The following is a 21798-nucleotide window of genomic DNA, read 5'->3' as shown; positions in this document are numbered from 1 at the left end:
TGTGGCCCCACATTGCTTATCTGAGCATGAGAGAGGGACATTGCAGGAGCCGGGGCCACCCTCACTTCCGGGCCCACAAAGTGGCAGCAACTCCCTGCAGTGAGGGGGGCAGTCCTGCCGCTGATTTCTACATTAGCTTTTCCCCAGTGAAGGAAACATTTTCACAGACAGGGAATAGTCACCCATTCCTCCCCTGTCATGTCATGGGTACTAATAACATCTATAACAGCATCTTCACTCACCCACCCTGAGATAACACAAATGATATTCATTTCACCAATGATCTAATTTACTCATTGCATAGCACTATAGACATTTACCAGCATCTAATCATTAGTTATTGTATAGAATATGAGTTATCACTTGACCTTTCGCACAGTTATATTCTAGTTCAAGTCTACAATCGATATTTAACCACATTAATAGTCAGTCTCTGGGCCTGATTCAGAGGTGGATTTAATAAGAGCAGCAAATGAGTATTCTTATGCAGCGTGACAGCCAGAGGCAAATGCAGGGGGGTTTCTGGTTGCCTGGAAACCCCCCTCCCCAGCCCACACCATGACCACAATGGAAATAGTGATATAATAGAATTTTACTAGTGCTGCTCAGTATCACAAATGAAATAATTAGCCCCACCTGTGGATCTTTTATCATGTGTCAGCCAGTAATAAATACACCTGTGCACCAACTAGGAGATCTAGAAACCATGCACTGTTAGGAGTACACTGCTATAGACCATCTATAGGCTTCATTATTAATACTGGATAATAATACACTCTCCAGTGCATAACGAGACCAATATGTACATATATGTCCAGGGCAGTGCTGGGTTCTGCTGCTCCCCAAGACTCCCGAACTTGCTCCCATGCTCAGGAATGGTGCCCACATCTGAAATAAACACATTCAGCTCAGGCAGGATGACCCTATTCCCGCATATAATGGGTTACTGTGATCGCTGGTCCTGTATATGCTGGAATTATTACATACAATACACTATGTATGACACATATAATGGGTTACTGTGATCACTGGTCCTGTATATGCTGGAATTATTACATACAATACACTATGTATGACACATATAATGGGTTACTGTGATCACTGGTCCTGTATATGCTGGAATTATGACACATAATACACTATGTATGACACATATAATGGGTTACTGTGATCGCTGGTCCTGTATATGCTGGAATTATGACACGTAATACACTATGTATGACACATATAATGGGTTACTGTGATCACTGGTCCTGTATATGCTGGAATTAGGACACACAATACACTATGTATGACACATATAATGGGTTACTGTGATCGCTGGTCCTGTATATGCTGGAATTATGACACACAATACACTATGTATGACACATATAATGGGTTACTGTGATCACTGGTCCTGTATATGCTGGAATTATGACACATAATACACTATGTATGACACATATAATGGGTTACTGTGATCACTGGTCCTGTATATGCTGGAATTATGACACACAATACACTATGTATGACACATATAATGGGTTACTGTGATCACTGGTCCTGTATATGCTGGAATTATGACACATAATACACTATGTATGACACATATAATGGGTTACTGTGATCGCTGGTCCTGTATATGCTGGAATTATGACACACAATACACTATGTATGACACATATAATGGGTTACTGTGATCACTGGTCCTGTATATGCTGGAATTATGACACATAATACACTATGTATGACACATATAATGGGTTACTGTGATCACTGGTCTTGTATATATGCTGGAATTATGACACACAATACACTATATATGACACATATAATGGGTTACTGTGATCACTGGTCCTGTATATGGTGGAATTATGACACACAATACACTATGTATGACACATATAATGGGTTACTGTGATCACTGGTCCTGTATATGCTGGAATTATGACACACAATACACTATGTATGACACATATAATGGGTTACTGTGATCACTGGTCCTGTATATGCTGGAATTATGACACACAATACACTATGTATGACACATATAATGGGTTACTGTGATCACTGGTCCTGTATATGCTGGAATTATGACACACAATACACTATGTATGACACATATAATGGGTTACTGTGATCACTGGTCCTGTATATGCTGGAATTATGACACATAATACACTATGTATGACACATATAATGGGTTACTGTGATCACTGGTCCTGTATATGCTGGAATTATGACACATAATACACTATGTATGACACATATAATGGGTTACTGTGATCGCTGGTCCTGTATATGCTGGAATTATTACATACAATACACTATGTATGACACATATAATGGGTTACTGTGATCACTGGTCCTGTATATGCTGGAATTATTACATACAATACACTATGTATGACACATATAATGGGTTACTGTGATCACTGGTCCTGTATATGCTGGAATTATTACATACAATACACTATGTATGACACATATAATGGGTTACTGTGATCGCTGGTCCTGTATATGCTGGAATTATGACACGTAATACACTATGTATGACACATATAATGGGTTACTGTGATCACTGGTCCTGTATATGCTGGAATTAGGACACACAATACACTATGTATGACACATATAATGGGTTACTGTGATCGCTGGTCCTGTATATGCTGGAATTATGACACACAATACACTCTGTATGACACATATAGTGGGTTACTGTGATCACTGGTCCTGTATATGCTGGAATTATGACACATAATACACTATGTATGACACATATAATGGGTTACTGTGATCACTGGTCCTGTATATGCTGGAATTATGACACACAATACACTATGTATGACACATATAATGGGTTACTGTGATCACTGGTCCTGTATATGCTGGAATTATGACACATAATACACTATGTATGACACATATAATGGGTTACTGTGATCGCTGGTCCTGTATATGCTGGAATTATGACACACAATACACTATGTATGACACATATAATGGGTTACTGTGATCACTGGTCCTGTATATGCTGGAATTATGACACATAATACACTATGTATGACACATATAATGGGTTACTGTGATCACTGGTCTTGTATATATGCTGGAATTATGACACACAATACACTATATATGACACATATAATGGGTTACTGTGATCACTGGTCCTGTATATGGTGGAATTATGACACACAATACACTATGTATGACACATATAATGGGTTACTGTGATCACTGGTCCTGTATATGCTGGAATTATGACACACAATACACTATGTATGACACATATAATGGGTTACTGTGATCACTGGTCCTGTATATGCTGGAATTATGACACACAATACACTATGTATGACACATATAATGGGTTACTGTGATCACTGGTCCTGTATATGCTGGAATTATGACACATAATACACTATGTATGACACATATAATGGGTTACTGTGATCGCTGGTCCTGTATATGCTGGAATTATGACACATAATACACTATGTATGACACATATAATGGGTTACTGTGATCACTGGTCCTGTATATGCTGGAATTATGACACATAATACACTATGTATGACACATATAATGGGTTACTGTGATCGCTGGTCCTGTATATGCTGGAATTATGACACACAATACACTATGTATGACACATATAATGGGTTACTGTGATCACTGGTCCTGTATATGCTGGAATTATGACACATAATACACTATGTATGACACATATAATGGGTTACTGTGATCACTGGTCTTGTATATATGCTGGAATTATGACACACAATACACTATATATGACACATATAATGGGTTACTGTGATCACTGGTCCTGTATATGGTGGAATTATGACACACAATACACTATGTATGACACATATAATGGGTTACTGTGATCACTGGTCCTGTATATGCTGGAATTATGACACACAATACACTATGTATGACACATATAATGGGTTACTGTGATCACTGGTCCTGTATATGCTGGAATTATGACACATAATACACTATGTATGACACATATAATGGGTTACTGTGATCACTGGTCCTGTATATGCTGGAATTATGACACACAATACACTATGTATGACACATATAATGGGTTACTGTGATCACTGGTCCTGTATATGCTGGAATTATGACACACAATATACTATGTATGACACATATAATGGGTTACTGTGATTACTGGTCCTGTATATGCTGGAATTATGACACATAATACACTATGTATGACACATCTAATGGGTTACTGTGATTACTGGTCCTGTATATGCTGGAATTATGACACATAATACACTATGTATGACACATATAATGGGTTACTGTGATCGCTGGTCCTGTATATGCTGGAATTATGACACACAATACACTATGTATGACACATATAATGGGTTACTGTGATCACTGGTCCTGTATATGCTGGAATTATGACACATAATACACTATGTATGACACATATAATGGGTTACTGTGATCACTGGTCTTGTATATATGCTGGAATTATTACACACAGTACACTATGTATGACACATATAATGGGTTACTGTGATCACTGGTCCTGTATATGCTGGAATTATGACACACAATACACTATGTATGACACATATAATGGGTTACTGTGATCACTGGTCCTGTATATGCTGGATATATGACACACAATACACTATGTATGACGCATATAATGGGTTACTGTGATCACTGGTCCTGTATATGCTCGAATTATGGCACACAATACACTATGTATGACACATATAATGGGTTACTGTAATCACTGGTCCTGTATATGCTGGATGTATGACACACAATACACTATGTATGACATATATAATGGGTTACTGTGATCGCTGGTCCTGTATATGCTGGAATTATGACACACAATACACTATGTATGACACATATAATGGGTTACTGTGATCACTGGTCCTGTATATGCTGGAATTATGACACACAATACACTATGTATGACACATATAATGGGTTACTGTGATCACTGGTCCTGTATATGCTGGATATATGACACACAATACACTATGTATGACACATATAATGGGTTACTGTGATCACTGGTCCTGTATATGCTGGAATTATGACACACAATACACTATGTATGACACATATAATAGGTTACTGTGATCGCTGGTCCTGTATATGCTGGAATTATGACACACAATACAATTGCCAAATATGCCCTCTTCATAGACTGGCCACACTCACTCTAAAATCAAGCATTTGGAGACCCCACTCAAGAAATCCTGCGTTTGCCACTGGTGATAGCGTCTTTACACCGCAGCCGAAAAAATTCGTACAGAGATGCCCACCTGCTGTAACTAATTTTTGACGCTTTGTGTAATAAGTCCCCCATTGGACATCAGAGCACACTGGAATCTACTTCTGCCCGCTCTTCAACGCATTCCTGAATCTACCTCTGCCTGCTCCTACCTTTACCCACTCTTCTACACACCCGAATCTACCTCTGCCCGCTATTCTACGCACCTCGGAATCTACCTGTGCCTACTCTTCTATGCACCCCGAAGTCTACCTTTGCTTGCTCTTCTACGCAACCCTGAATCTACCTCTGCCTACTCTTCTATGCACCCCAGAATCTACCTCTGCCCGCTCTTCTACGCACCCTGGAATCTACCTCTGCCCGCTTCTCTACACACCCCAAAATCTACCTCTGCCCGCTTTTCTATGCACCCCGGAATCTACAGCTTCCCGCTCTTCTATGCACCCTGGAATCTACCTCTTCCCACTCTTCTATGCACCCCAGAATCTACCTCTGCCCACTTCTCTACACACACCAAAAATCTACCTCTGCCCGCTCTTCTATGCACCCCGGAATCTACCTCTGCTAGCTCTTCTACACACCCCGGAATCTACCTCTGCCCACTCTTCTACGCATCCCAGAATCTACCTCTGCCCGCTCTTCTACGCAACCATGAAATCTACCTCTGCATACTCTTCTATACACCCCGCAGTCTACCTTTGCCCGTTCTTGTACGCAACCCTGAATCTACCTCTTCCCGCTCTTCTATGCACCCCAGAATCTATCTCTGCCTGCTCTTCTACGCACCCTGGAATCTACTTCTTCAGCCTCTACTACGCACCGCAGAATCTACCTCTGCCCGCTCTTCTATGCATCCCTGAATCTACCTCTGCCCACTCCTATCTTTACCCGCTCTTCTACATTCCCCAGAATCTACCTCTGCCTGATCTTCTATGGACTCCAGAATCTACGTCTGCCCGCTCTCTCTACACACCCCGGAATCTACCTCTGCCCACTCTGCTACGCATCCCTGAATCTACCTCTGCCCACTCCTACCTTTACCCGCTCTTCCTAGTTCCCCAGAATCTACCTCTGCCCGCTTCTCTACGCACCCCAGAATCTACCTCTGCCTGCTCTTCTACGCATCCCTGAATCTACCTCTGCCCACTCCTACCTTTACCCGCTCTTCTACGTTCCCCAGAATCTACCTCTGCCCGCTTCTCTATGCACCCCAGAATATACCTCTGCCCACTCTTCTACACATCCCAGAATCTACCTCTACCCGTTCTTCTACACACCCTGGAATCTGCCTCTACCCGCTCTTCTACGCACCCCGGAATCTACCTCTACCCGCTCTTCTACGCACCGCAGAATCTACCTCTGCCCACTCTTATTTATTTATTAACAGTTTCTTATATAGAGCAACAAATTCCGTCGCTCTTTACAATTTGAATTAACATTATACTGGGTTGTTAAAGACATACATACATAAAAGACATACATAAGGGTAAGAGGGCCCTGCTCACAAGCTTACAATCTATAGGGAAATAGGTGTTGATACAGAAGGATAGGTGCTACATATAGCAAATTGGTCCAGCCCGATTGCAGATGTTCTTGGCGGGCTGTATAATCCAATCACACTGGAAAGTTGGCCTAGGGTTAAGAGAATGTTAAATTGAAGAAAGAGAAGATGTGATAGGTGTTCACTATAAGAAGAGAGTTAGATAGGGAGCTATAAAAGGTTAGGTGGGTGGTCCTGGAATCTGATAAGCTTGTTTGAAGAGGTGAGTTTTCAGAGAACGGTTGAATGTTTGGAAACTAGTGGAAAGTCTTATTGTGCATGGGAGGGCATTCCACAGGGTGGGTGTAGCCCCAAAAAAGTCCTGTAACCGTGCATGGGAACAGGTAATGCGCGTGGATGAGAGACGCAGATCTTGTGCAGAGCGGAGATGTCGGGTTGGAAGATATTTCGAGATAAGTGAAGAGATGTATGTTGGTGTGGTTTGGTTAATAGCTTTATGTGTGAGTGTAAGTATTTTAAATTGAATACGGTAGAAGACCGGCAGCCAATAGAGGGACTGACAGAGTGGATCAGCAGACACTGATATGGTTGAATTTTGACTATGTTTTTTAGATGTATGTAACAGGATTTAGAGACAGATTGAATGTGGGGAAAAAAAGACAGTTCAGAGTCAAGGATGACACCTAGGCAGCGAGCTTGTGAGGTGGGGTTGATTGTCGAGTTGTCAACAGTAATACACACCCCGGAATCTACCTCTGCCCGCTCTTCTACGCACCCCGGAATCTACCTCTGTCTGCTCTTCTACGCACCCCGGAATCTACCTCTGTCTGCTCTTCTACGCACCCTGGAATCTACTCTGCCTGCTCTTCTGCGCACCCTGGAATCTACTCTGCCCGCTCTTCTACGCACCTTGGAATCTACTCTGCCCGCTCTTCTACGCACCCTGGAATCTACCTCTGCCCGCTCTTCTACGCACCTCAGAATCTACCTCTGCCCACTCTTATTTATTTATTAACAGTTTCTTATATAGAGCAACAAATTCCGTCGCTCTTTACAATTTGAATTAACATTATACTGGGTTGTTAAAGACATACATACATAGAAGACATACATAAGGGTAAGAGGGCCCTGCTCACAAGCTTACAATCTATAGGGAAATAGGTGTTGATACAGAAGGATAGGTGCTACATATAGCAAATAGGTCCAGCCCGATTGCAGATGTTCTTGGCGGGCTGTATAATCCAATCACACTGGAAAGTTGGCCTAGGGTTAGGAGGATGTTAAATTGAAGAAAGAGAAGATGTGATAGGTGTTCACTATAAGAAGAGAGTTAGATAGGGAGCTATAAAAGGTTAGGTGGGTGGTCCTGGAATCTGATAAGCTTGTCTGAAGAGGTGAGTTTTCAGAGAACGGTTGAATGTTTGGAAACTAGTGGAAAGTCTTATTGTGCATGGGAGGGCATTCCACAGGGTGGGTGTAGCCCCAAAAAAGTCCTGTAACCGTGCATGGGAACAGGTAATGCGCGTGGATGAGAGACGCAGATCTTGTGCAGAGCGGAGATGTCGGGTTGGAAGATATTTCGAGATAAGTGAAGAGATGTATGTTGGTGTGGTTTGGTTAATAGCTTTATGTGTGAGTGTAAGTATTTTAAATTGAATACGGTAGAAGACCGGCAGCCAATAGAGGGACTGACAGAGTGGATCAGCAGACACTGATATGGTTGAATTTTGACTATGTTTTTTAGATGTATGTAACAGGATTTAGAGACAGATTGAATGTGGGGAAAAAAAGACAGTTCAGAGTCAAGGATGACACCTAGGCAGCGAGCTTGTGAGGTGGGGTTGATTGTCGAGTTGTCAACAGTAATACACACCCCGGAATCTACCTCTGCCCGCTCTTCTACGCACCCTGGAATCTACTCTGCCTGCTCTTCTGCGCACCCTGTAATCTACTCTGCCCACTCTGCTACGCACCCTGGAATCTACTCTGCCCGCTCTTCTACGCCCCCCGGAATCTACCTCTGGCCGCTCTTCTGCGCACCCTGTAATCTACTCTGCCCGCTCTGCTACGCACCCTGGAATCTACTCTGCCCGCTCTTCTACGCACCTTGGAATCTACTCTGCCCGCTCTTCTACGCACCCTGGAATCTACCTCTGCCCGCTCTTCTACGCACCCAAGAATCTACCTCTGCCCACTCTTCTACGCACCTCGGAATCTACCTCTGCCCGCTCTTCTACGCATCCCTGAATCTACCTCTGTCTGCTCTTCTACGCACCCCAGAATCTACCTCTACCCGCTCTTCTACGCACCCCGGAATCTACCTCTGCCCGCTCTTCTACGCACCCCGGAATCTACCTCTGTCTGCTCTTCTACGCACCCCGGAATCTACCTCTGTCTGCTCTTCTACGCACCCCGGAATCTACTCTGCCTGCTCTTCTACGCACCCCGGAATCTACCTCTGACTGCTCTTCTATGCACCCCGGAATCTACCTCTGCCTGCTCTTCTACGCACCCCGGAATCTACCTCTACCCGCTCTTCTATGCACCCCGGAATCTACCTCTACCCGCTCCTGTGCTTCTATTATTACTTCCTGACAGCCTTAATAGACTTCCTACAGTTGGAACCCACTTTCCTTGTACTTTCGTTTCTTTTCATTTGTTCCAGCCCTTATGGGTCCCCCTCTTACAGGATGAGGTACATTTGACGGGGGCTGATTTATAAGTATAGACCTTACAGACAGAACATGTCTTGTCTGTGCAATAAAGCAAATGACAAGATATAAATCATTAGATTAATCTATCTGCGGAGAATAGAGCAATATACTGAGTTGCCGGAAGAGTTGGTGAGATACACAGATTGCTGGGATAACAGGGACAAAGTCAGCGCCAGTGACTTCCCCTCTGTTTTTCGACTGAACACAATGTGTTCTGTTAAAAAGGAATCAGCAGTATAGTGGTTGAATAACTCAGTTACTGCCCCAGTGACTCAGCTCAATAGGCACAGCCTAGAAACTGTCCCTGCATCTGAGAGCATGTCATCTCTCATCTTCTGCAATAACTGAGGAGTGATGTACGCTTCTGTCCTAGTGGGTTACTATGGAGATGCGGATTTGACCACAATTTTGTTCATTAAAGAAAACCCTGGAATGGTGTGTAACTATGTACAGCCATGGCCAAAAGTTTTTAGAATGACACGTATTGGTTTTCACAAAGTTTGCTGATTCAGTGTTATTAAACCTGTTTGTCAGATGTTTGTCAGATTACGCAAACACGCTCTCACTGTACATGGCCTACGTCACTTAGATCGCACCTTCCCTTCCCCGCACTGCCTCTACAGGCGCAAAGTCCCATTAATCTGCGTAAGTGCAAATGCCGACTCGATGCCATACACCAAGCAAGTTGGCGCATTATGCCCTGTATGTGCATCACTGATCGCCTTGGTTTTGCAGTGGCGTGTCTGCATGGTCAGCCCAGTACACATCAAGGTGCGGCTAGCTGTACTTTCCTCTCTCGGCAAACACACCTCTAAAGGCAGACCCTCCAACGGGATCGAAATACAGCCGGAAGACCGGAAACAGAAGATCCCGACAGGTGAGTATTTTTACTATTACTAACCCTACCCCCCCCCAACCATCCCTTAGGGGTGCCTAACCCTAACCTTCCCCCCCAAGCACCTAACCCCCCCTGTAAGTGCCTAACCCTGAGTCCCCCCCGGGGTGCCTATCCCTAACCCACCCTTACCCTAGCCTAATCCTCCCGGGAGATGCCTAACCCTAAGTCCCCCCCCGGGAGCCCCTAACCTAACCCTCCCTCCCCCGCGGCTGTCTGCGCCCGCCTTACCTTTGTTCGGTATGCCATGCCGGGCTCCCGGCGTAGGGATAATGATAGGCGTCGGGATTTCGATGCCTATTAGACCCCTGCAGGGATTAGACAGTCGAGAAGTCGTCAGTCTGCATTTCGACTGTCGGCTCCCTGACTGCATCCCCCAGCAACATGACCCGTTCCATTAAGTACAAAATGCTCTGCTTCTGGACTTCCCTCTTAATTTATGATTGCAGCCACCTGTGGGGAAACACCTGTCTCATCAGACACCTAGTTCAACACTGCAATCATACATTAGGTGGGAAGTCCAGGAGCAGAGCATTCTGTACCTAATGGAACGGGTCATGTTGGAGGGTAAGAGGGAAGTCCAGGAGCTGAGCATTCTGTACCTAATGGAACGGGTCATGTTTGGAGGATCTGCTATATGCTAATGCTAGTGTCAGCCCTTCCCCTGTTGTACAAGCGTGCGTCTGAGACGACCACTTTAAGGGGCCCATTTATAAAAAGTGTATTTGAGGTATAATCGTGTGTTTTCAGGGGTTTACCTGAAATACAAAGTATCCCCCGTATGTATTAAGGAGGGGCCGCAGCAGGTACTGTATCTGTGCTGTGATCCCTCCATTACCGCTGGCAGCCGCCTACCGCATAGGTTTCTATGGGGGATGCGATGCTGCCAAATTTACCAGTATCCGGAATGTAATAGATTCCAGATACTGGTCCCCGTCATCTGAAGATGGCGTTAGCTCCTGTAGCCTATGGGCTACACAGCGCACTATTAGCCGGCGGAGGGATCCGCCAGAACCCTTCCCGGCTATGGCGGATGTACACGTGCAGTCCACGGGACTGCACATGTGCACCACCCCCCTGCACTGGCCGGCCGCTCTCTGGAGACATCGCAGAGATCCTTTCGGAGCCCGTGTCCCTGCATGTCCCGGATGATGCATAATGCGTTCATGGGCTTTACTGGCATGCCCTGATCGCATTGCAAAAGCGATCCTTGATAAATGGGCCCCTAAGCATCTTTAGATGCTGTAATACCACTCGGTGCACCACCATCGGCCGCACCATCGAAATATATACACCAGCCCTATGGTAGGGGCAGATTTTTTGTTAGAGTAAGGCCTACAAAGTGAGCGATTAAGCGTCTGTGTACGCAACCAGTTTAGTGACACGCTTGCGACATTAATATAATACACCAATGAGAGGGACCATTGTGCACCTGAATATCCACCTCCCACTCACCGCCCAGAACATTCCCAATACGTTTCTGATAACATGCGCCTCGATTAAAACTGCACATCTATGCGCACACCGCGGGGGGTATGCACCATATTTGTTTTTAGGGACACGCAGAGTAGCTCTACTCCATGAGCCGTGTGTGCGACTGAGACCCCAGGAGTGCTCTTACCCACTGCTCCCTCTCCGTTCTAGTATCCTTTTGGTGAGCGATCCCTATCATTTATTGATGCATTTTGTGGCTTCGCACAGTTCCCGATTGTATTATTCTTCTGTGACTTTATGCAGCGACCATACATGATAGCTCGGTGATACAGTATATATAGGATTGCTCCAAGTGCAATACTTACATTTCATGTTACAGTTTGAATCTCATTCTACAACGTACAAGGCTCAGAGAGTGTACGTATAGGGGGCATTCCCCAGGCGTCTAGCCATGGGGGGGGGAGGGTTAGGTTTAGGTACCCCCGGGGGGCTTAGGGTTAGGCACCCCGCCGGGAGGGGTAGGGTTAGGGTAGGGAAAGGGGGGGTTAGGTACTACTAGGGGGGGAGGGGTTAGGCACTACTAGGGGGGGTTAGGGTTAGGCACTACTAGGGGGGGGTTAGGGTTAGGCACCGCCCTGGGAGGCTTAGGTTTAGGCACTAACAGGGGGAGGTTAAAGTTAGGCACTAGGGGGGAGGGTTAGGTTTAGGAACCCCAGGGGGGGCTTAGGGTTAGGCACCCCCCCGGTAGGGGTAGGGTAGGGAAAGGGGGGTTAGGCACTACTAGGGGGGGATAGGATTAGGCACCCCCTTGGGAGGGTTAGGTTTAGGGTGCGGGGAGAGTGGGTTAGGTTTAGGCACTAGGGGGGGAGGTTAGGGTTTGGCACTTGGTGGGGGGGGTTTGGTTTAGGGATCCCCGGAGGGGCTTAGGGTTGGCGCCCCCCTCCCCAGGAGGGGTAGGGTAGGGAAAGGAGTGGTTAGGCACTACTAGGGGGGGTTAGGGTTAGGCACCCCCCTGGGAGGGTTAGGTTTAGGGTGCAGAGAGGGGGGTTAGGTTTAGGCACTAGAGGGGAGGTTAGGGTTAGGCACTAGGGGGGGAGGTTAGGGTTAGGCACCACTAAGTGAAGTTTAGGGTTTGGGTAGGGAGAGGAGAGGGTTAGGGTACTTACCTACTGAAGTCGGGATTTCGATCCGTCGGGCTGCCGCTGTCGGTACTTGATACGGCGGCTAAACATCCCCCGGAATTACATACCGAGTCCTTTGCAAAGTATTAGAGTACCAGTAAGTCTATATAACATGTTAGTATAATATGAACTCTTTTACAATAATCAAAATTTAGTAGGTAAAAGTGAATTCCCATGGCATGCAAATACATTTAGTTTTGTTTCTTGCCTTCCTCCTTTTTAGGCTCTGTGTGGCTGACTTACAGATAGGAAGTCCGGTGTTTATAGGAGAAACTACTTCCCCCAAGATCACACCTTCTTTCTATCTAGAATATCTGTGGATCCCTGGTAAACATTTCAGGAACTTGTCACAACGGATGTATGTATGCTGTAGATACCCATATTGTAACAATGAATGGATCTCATGCTGCAATGACGAGGTGGCACTAACACTATATAGGGGATATTGGGCTCCCAGAAATACACTGACATCACACTGACGACATCAGTTTGGAAATATAGCAACAATTACATATTTACTGACAATTGTAATACAGATGGATGACCTTTTTTACTGACACATTTTTATGCCGTTTATCCTAATCCTAAAGTGTACATAGAAGCATCTACTATATGGGTCAGGGATTGTATGTATGCGGATTACAAACTAGCTCAGGTTCCAAATGCAATAAAAAAAAATCTTACTAACAAGTAAAAATCTTTCATCTTTTTTACCGACTGAAAACTCAGGGCCTGATTCAGCTTGGCTCACTATTGCGATCGCAGCTGCGATAACGCGCACAGGGCCTGATTCAGAGCCGGACGCTCTGACAGAGCGCTCGCTCTAAATCAGGGCCGGCCTTCTTGTTTTTTAGAGCGCCCTCCTGGCCGCTCGCATAGCTGTGGGTGACCACCCACAGCTATAGCGAGCGGCCAGGAAGATGGTCAAGACCATCGGGCTTGCGACGAGACCCTTGTGGTAGGGTCCCGTGGCCGCGAGCCCCAGAGAGATTTCGGCTCTCACAGAGCCGAAATCTCTCCCACTGACATCACGTGATGTCAGTGGGGCCGCCCCCAAACGGAGGCGTTCACATGGGAACGCCTCTGTTTGGGCAGCCACTCCCCCGGCCCGCCCACCAAAGGGGGCGTGCTGTCACTCAACATCGACAGCACGCCCCCTTTGGTACGAGACCCGGAGGGACGGTTTGCCCATCGCTATCCGGGTCTCGCGCATGCGCACGACGGAGCCGGCTCCATCGTGCGCATATGCACTGGGCCACCATCGACCCGCTTGCGAGCGTATAGCGCTCACGAGCGGGTCTGAATCAGGCCCACAGTTCAACTGCGATAGTATGCTAATTCCTTGCAATCGCTATGCTTCCGCAGCAGGACGGCCACTTTACCTTACACACATCCGCAATGTAAGCTCTTATCCTAACCCAAAGCTCTTATCCTAACCCACTGCTCCGTGCTCCTCGCTCAGGGGGCCCGATTCAGACCCGTTCGCTAGGCTGCGTTCGCACACAGTCAGATGACGTTTGCAATCTGCGCATGCGTACGCATCACAGTGCGCATGCACGAATTAGTCCATGCGATGGGCAAGTGTTTGCTTGCTGCGCAGACAGCTTGCTAGAATGAGTGAAAGGACGAGACGTTTGCGGGTGGTGACGGGTTGGTCGATGGATACGGGGGAGTGGTGGTGCGAACGCAGGCGTGCCTGAGTGCCTTAACGCTGTTTAAGAAGCGTGCATAATTAAGACACAGCGTCACAGTACACGTCACATGGCTGAATTTTACACTGAAGCGCTCGCAGTGCTTGCGGTAGGGTATGGTCAGCCACAAGTGCTGCGATCGCTTCCGATGGTACTCGATGTTACCGATGGTTGCATACACTTCCTGGAGATGACGTGTATAAGTGTGCGTCTTAAGAAAGGCTGGTGGGCATCTGCATACACACCGTGATCGCATACCAAGACATAGTGGGCATACTGATGCCTTGCCATGCGATCACGGATTTGCATACTTTCGCTGCGTGCGAACGCAACTTGCAAGCGGGTCTGAATCGAACCCAGCCTCTCCTCTCTGTGTCACCCCTGTCTGTTAGCTCCTCCCTTATAGAGTGTAAGCTCTTATCCTAACCCTCTGCTCCATGCTCCTCACTCAGTCTCTCCTCTCTGTGCCACCCCTATGTGTCAGCTCCTCCCTTATAGAGTGTAAGCTCTTATCCTAACCCTCTGCCCCATGCTCCTCACTCAGTCTCTCCTCTCTGTCACCCCTGTCTGTCTGCCCCTCCCCTACAGAGTGTAAACTCTCATCCTAACCCACCGCACTCATTGATTCTCCCCTCTGTGTCACCCCTGTCTGTCTGCCCCTCCGCTACAGTGTGTAAACTCTCATCCTAACCCACCGCACTCATTGATTCTCTCCTCTGTGTCACCCCTGTCTGTCTGCCCCTCCCCTATAGTGTGTAAGCTCTCATCCTATCCCACCACTCTATGCTCCTCACTCACTGTCTCTCCCCTCTGTGTCACCCCTGTCTGTCTGTCTCTCCCCTATAGTGTGTAAGCTCTCATACTAACCCACCGCCCCATGGCTCTCCCTCACTGTCTCCCCTCTCTGTGTCACCCCTGTCTGTCTGGCCCTCCCCTATAGTGTGTAAGCTCTTATCCTAACCCACCTCACTCACTGATTCTCCCCTCTGTGTCACCCCCTCTGTCTGCCCCTCCCCTATAGAGTGTAAGCTCTAACGAGCAGGACCCTCATCCCTCTTGTGCTTTCCCTTCCTCACTTACACCATCATCTCCTCCCCACTCCCAACAACAGCACCAAAGCTTTGGGCTCAGCCACCACTGCTTTCAGGTGTATTTTGATTGCATATGCTGCAATGATTTATAGTTTTATCCTATCTTCTACAATGTTTGTACCTTTAGTCTTTTGCACTGCTGCAGACCCCTGGTAGTGACACATAAATATAGGTTAATAATAATAATAATAATACTCACTGTTATTACATTTACAGCATAGGAATATATTTAAAAGATTATAGTAAAATATATATATTATTGTTTCAGTGCCTATAACTATAATTTAGCGCCTCAAACGTCAGCTGCGTGTGTGGTACATTTTGTCGACATGAGAATGTTGACATGGTCTTAATGGTGACATGCTTGGCATGTCGACATTGACCACATGACATTTATTATGTCGACATTATTAGAATGTCTACATAACATACCTGGTGGTCTAGTGTTGACTTGCCTGGGCCAGCGGGTCTGGCAGCTCCAGCAGTGTCTTTCAGGTCCGGTGGTGACTTCCGGGAGATCCTGCGCGGCTTCTGGTGGTAAACGTGACTAATCCTAACCCCTAACTCTCCACCTAGTATATAACGCTAGCCTCCACTTCTGCAGCCTAACTCTAACCCTCCCCCTAGTGCCTAACTCTAACCTCCACTCCTAGCATCTAACTCTAACCATCCCCCTAGCGTCTAACTCTAACCTCCACTCCTGCAGCCTAACCCTAACCCTCTCCCTAGCGTCTAACTCTAACCTCCACTCCTAGCATCTAACTCTAACCCTCCCCCTAGCATCTAACTCTAACCCTCCCCCTAGCGTCTAACTCTAACCCCCCCTAGTGTCCATCTGTAACCTCCACTTCTGCAGCCTAACTCTAACCCACTCCCTAGTGTCTAACTCTAACCTCCACTCCTAGCATCTAACTCTAACCCTCCCCCTAGCGTCTAACTCTAACCCCCCCTAGCACCTAATTCTAACCCTCCCCCTAGCGTCTAACTCTAACCCTCCCCTAGTGTCTAACTCTAACCCTCCCCCTAGTGTCTAACTCTAACCTACACTTCTGCAGCCTAACTCTTACCCTCCCCCTAGTGTATAACTCTAAGCTCCACTCCTGCAGCCTAAAGCTGGCCAAACACATAGCAATCTGCACACGATCAGCCGAGGTGTTCGATTTGTGTACGATTTCCCTTGAAACTCTCCCTGGCAGCTCTGCACACGATCTCCACATGATCTGCACGCGATTTAAGGTCCAATCTTCATTCGATCTCTCCTGCATAACGCTAACCCTCCCCCTAGTGTCTAACTCTATCCTCCACTCCTGCAGCCTAACTCTAACCCTCTCCCTAGTGTCTAACTCTATCCTCCACTCCTGCAGCCTAACTCTAACCCTCTCCCTAGTGTCTAACTCTATCCTCCACTCCTGCATCCTAACTCTAACCCTCCCCTAGTGTCTAACTCTAACCTCCACTCCTGCAGCCTAACTCTACCTCCACTCCTGCAGCCTAACTCTAACCCTCTCCCTAGTGTCTAACTCTAACCTTCACTCCTGCAGCCTAACTCTAACCCTCCCCCTAGTGTCTAACTCTAACCTCCACTCCTGCAGCCTAACTCTAACCCTCTCTCTAGTGTCTAACTCTAACCTCCACTCCTGCAGCCTAACTCTAACCCTCCCCCTACTGTCTAACTCTAACCTCCACTCCTGCAGCCTAACTCTAACCCTCTCCCTAGTGTCTAACTCTAACCTCCACTCCTGCAGCCTAACTCTAACCATCTCCCTAGTGTCTAACTCTAACCTCCACTCCTGCAGCCTAACTCTAACCCTGGCCCTAGTGTCTAACTCTAACCTCCACTCCTGCAGCCTAACTCTAACCCTCTCCCTAGTGTCTAACTCTAACCTCCACTCCTGCAGCCTAACGCTAACCCTCCCCCTAGCGTCTAACTCTACCTCCACTCCTGCAGCCTAACTTTAACCTCCACTCCTGCAGCCTAACTCTAACCCTCTCCCTAGTGTCTAACTCTAACCTCCACTCCTGCAGCCTAACTCTAACCCTCTCCCTAGTGTCTAACTCTAACCTCCACTCCTGCAGCCTAACTCTAACCCTTTCCCTAGTGTCTAACTCTAACCTCCACTCCTGCAGCCTAACTCTAACCCTCTCCCTAGTGTCTAACTCTAACCTCCACTCCTGCAGCCTAACTCTAACCCTCTCCCTAGTGTCTAACTCTAACCTCCACTCCTGCAGCCTAACTCTAACCCTCCCCCTAGTGTCTAACTTTAACCTCCACTCCTGCAGCCTAACTCTAACCCTCTCCCTAGTGTCTAACTCTAACCTCCACTCCTGCAGCCTAACTCTAACCCTCTCCCTAGTGTCTAACTCTAACCTCCACTCCTGCAGCCTAACACTAACCCTCCCCCTAGCGTCTAACTCTACCTCCACTCCTGCAGCCTAACTTTAACCTCCACTCCTGCAGCCTAACTCTAACCCTCTACCCAGTGTCTAACTCTAACCTCCACTCCTGCAGCCTAACTCTAACCTCCACTCCTGCAGCCTAACTCTAACCCTCCCCCTAGCGTCTAACTCTAACCCTTAGTGTCTAACTCTAACCCTTAGTGTCTAACTCTAACCTCCACTTCTGCAGCCTAACTCTAACCCTCCCCCTAGTGACTCAAGGCGCGTATCCACTAGATAAGAAAATTGAACGATTACGACAACATATGGACATTCTGTACATGCTGACATGTTCAATGTCTATATAATAACTGTTGACATTGTGATGTCAAAATGATGTATTTCGACAATGTAATTGCCGACATTATGACTACATCCCGTCTGTGGCATAGGATGGATGTATTCTCATTTTGCTTTGTCTGAGGCTCTAGGAATTAGGCCCGTATATGATTTGAAGCAAAAAGCCGTTTTTGCGTGTTTTTGGCGAAAACTTTTCACTGATGATGTGATTTTCGCCTGTTTTGATTTTACTCCGTATTCAATTTGGACGACTTTCTGCCTAGGCGGAGAGTCAATGCAATGTAATAGGCTAAAAAGTTTCGCCTATGAATGGGAGGCGGAAAAAAGTGCAGAATTGGTGTTTTGGGGTGCAACGTTGCGGGAACCCCCGTGCAGCCTTCAGACAGTCCCCCAAAGGTAAACTCTGTCATAAAAAAAAAAAAAACACTTAAGGACACCCCAAAAATGACTTTGAATTTGGGGGCCAAAAAAAAAAAATGTGGGAGGACAAAGATAACAACTAGCGAACTTCACTCTGGGGGGGTCCATAATTATGCCCCAAGTGTTTTTTTGATTGCAGGTGCTTGCGGCAGGTGGATTTTTCACGATTTTTTCAACTTCACTTTAGCAACTTTTAAATATGCTGTCCCCCATTTTCAAGTACCCCAACTTTGCTGGGATAACTTATTTTCTGGAAAAAATCTCCTGAACACTATTCTGCACCACGTTTAGAAAAACGCTATTTAGCAGCTATTGAGCCCGTTTAAAAACACCAAATACCTTCAGCAAGCCAAATCGGGGGGTACCATAGGGAACCCCCATGTCAGAGCATCTTTTGGGGGGGTGTCAGGCTGATTTTCCCAAATCTGACAGTACCGCCTGTTCAAGTTTCGCTGGGTCCCGTTTTCGCGTACTTCCATATTGAATACGGGGTAAAGTGGGCACGCGCGCGATACTTTTCCGCCTACAAAAGACGCGATGTAGGCGTAAAGTCTGGGAGGCAGAAAAGTATCGCGGATCCGCTCTAATTGAATACGGCTCTTAGACTGTAATTTCTGCGCACTATACCTGAGCATAAGAGTATACTGTCATTTCCTAATGTAAATACAGATAATAATATTCTATATCCTCTATTATTAGAATTCTCAACATCCAAAATGTACTGTCATTCCACGGCTCCTATAACTTCCCATGATTATATCCAGGACATAACAATATAAGAACACTGTGGCTGGAATAACTTTTGCAGAGACATAATAACATGTCCCATAGCCTGGTGTCCTGAGATGGGTACATGGAGATGTGTATCAGGCAGAATAGACTCTCGTACGTCTCACCTGTGTGCACAGCCAGCAGCCAGAGCAGGTGAAGGAAAGTAGGGGAGCTGAGAGTCCGCACTTCGCCCGCTCGCTCTCTCCTCATCTTGGTTTAATCCCCGGGGATGATTAACATGTTTTCTCCACGCTGGGCACGTCCCTTAGTACTGCTTGGTGTTGTGTGCCAGCGCCTGCTGAATAGAGCCGCCTCTGTCCTTTGTTCTCAAGTTCTGCTGGGGTTTTTTTGCTTTCTTTTCACCAAATGCCTTTTAAAATAACATTATCCTACGTAAACACACACACACACACATAACATACACACACACACACATAACACACACATAACATACACAAACACACACACATAACATACACAAACACACACATAACACACACACACACATAACACACACACACACACACACACACACATAACACACACACACACACACACATAACACACACACACACACACACACACATAACACACACACACATAACACACACACACACATAACACACACACACACATAACATACACAAACACACACATAACACACACACACACATAACACACACACACACACATAACATACACACACACATAACACACACACACACACACACACACATACACACACAATCTGAAATACAGGGCGATATACAGGAAGTTATGTTAGTCTATGCAATACATTGGTTGTCCGAGCTATGTAATCGGTGTAATTGTGAGACTAATGGATGAGGGCCTCCAGATGTTGTGTACCCAGCATTACTGTCACATCTTACTTTACACATTGTGTAGCTGCAGATTTGTCCCTGCATTGTGGAACAGAAAAGATGCTGTTATATTATATAAAACCAGAGACTTAGCTAACTAAATGGCCATTACAATGGCACTATCTTACTAGGATGCTGTCAGGTTGCGGCCTAGGATCGGACGTTACTTACCTCAGCGGTCAGACGCTAGGTGTGGCGGCGGGTGACGCGCTGAGGATTATGCCTGGCGTCTGCTAGGACATCCATGTGCTGTGCCGTGATTTGGTTTCCGCGGTTACCGTCATGGGCGCAGCCATGACAGTCTACATCACCTGATTAGCTCTTTACCCAATGGTAGCATTGGTTGCTATCAGCTGACACTGTCCTCCAATGGACAGCTACCTTAGGGTATTTAGCCGGGCTCTGGACAACAGGAAGTTGCCTGTACAACGTCGTTACTTCCAGTGATACTTGCTGTTGCAGCGTTCCAGGTTCCAAGCTCCGTTCATCTAGTGATATTCTGGTGTTTGTCTACAGTGTGTGTACTCAGTACGGCATCTGCATGCCATTCTCCTGTGCAGTTCTGCGTCTGTGTATTTAGGGCCTGATTCAGACCCGGTCGCAAGCGCTGAGCGTTCGCAACCGGGTCGATGTTGACCCAGAGCGCATGCACGAGACCCGGATAGCGACGGGTTTGGGGGCGGCCCCACTGACATCTGATGTCAGTGGGAGAGATTTCGGCTCTGTTAAAGCCGAAATCTCTCTGGGGCTTGCGGCAACGAGACCCTACCACAAGGGTCTCGTCGCAAGCCCGATGGTCGCGATGGTCCTGACCATCGCGACCATCTTCCTGGCCGCTCGCTATAGCTGTGGGTGGTCAGGAGGCCGTTCTAAAAAAAAACAAAAAAAATGGACCACCCACAGCTATAGCGAGCGGCCACGGGCTTGCGACCATCGGGCTTGCGACGAGACCCTTGTGGTAGGGTCTCGTTGCCGCAAGCCCCAGAGAGATTTAGGTTCTCACAGCAGCCACTCCCCCGGCCCGCCCACCAAAGGGGGTGTACTGTCACTCAACATCGACAGCACGCCCCCTTTGGTACGAGACCCGGAGCGACGGTTTGCCCGTCGCTGTCCGGGTCTCGCGCATGCGCACTGGGCCACCATCAACCCGCTTGCGAGCGCATAGCGCTGAATCAGGCCCTCAGTACAGCATCCACGTACCATCTCCT

The 21798-nt window shown here is 46.8% G+C and overlaps 1 protein-coding gene across 1 annotated transcript in view; it reads right to left on the bottom strand.

Moving 5' to 3' along the window:
* The window catches only part of HEPACAM (hepatic and glial cell adhesion molecule), a 136690-nt gene extending 116724 nt beyond the window's left edge, over positions 1–19966 (bottom strand). Inside the window, exon 1 of the mRNA XM_088481851.1 lies at positions 19835–19966. Coding sequence (XP_088337977.1) covers positions 19835–19919 — 85 coding nt within the window. The 5' untranslated portion in view covers positions 19920–19966. The remainder of the gene's footprint in view (positions 1–19834) is intronic.
* Positions 19967–21798: the final 1832 nt, after the last annotated feature.

The sequence above is a fragment of the Taudactylus pleione genome, unplaced genomic scaffold (assembly GCF_031769625.1).
Source record: "Taudactylus pleione unplaced genomic scaffold, aTauple2 ptg000278l, whole genome shotgun sequence".
NCBI classification, from domain to species: Eukaryota; Metazoa; Chordata; class Amphibia; order Anura; family Myobatrachidae; genus Taudactylus; species Taudactylus pleione.
The sequence above is the reverse complement of the archived record's forward strand: the minus strand, read 5'-3'. Positions and strand labels throughout refer to the sequence as shown.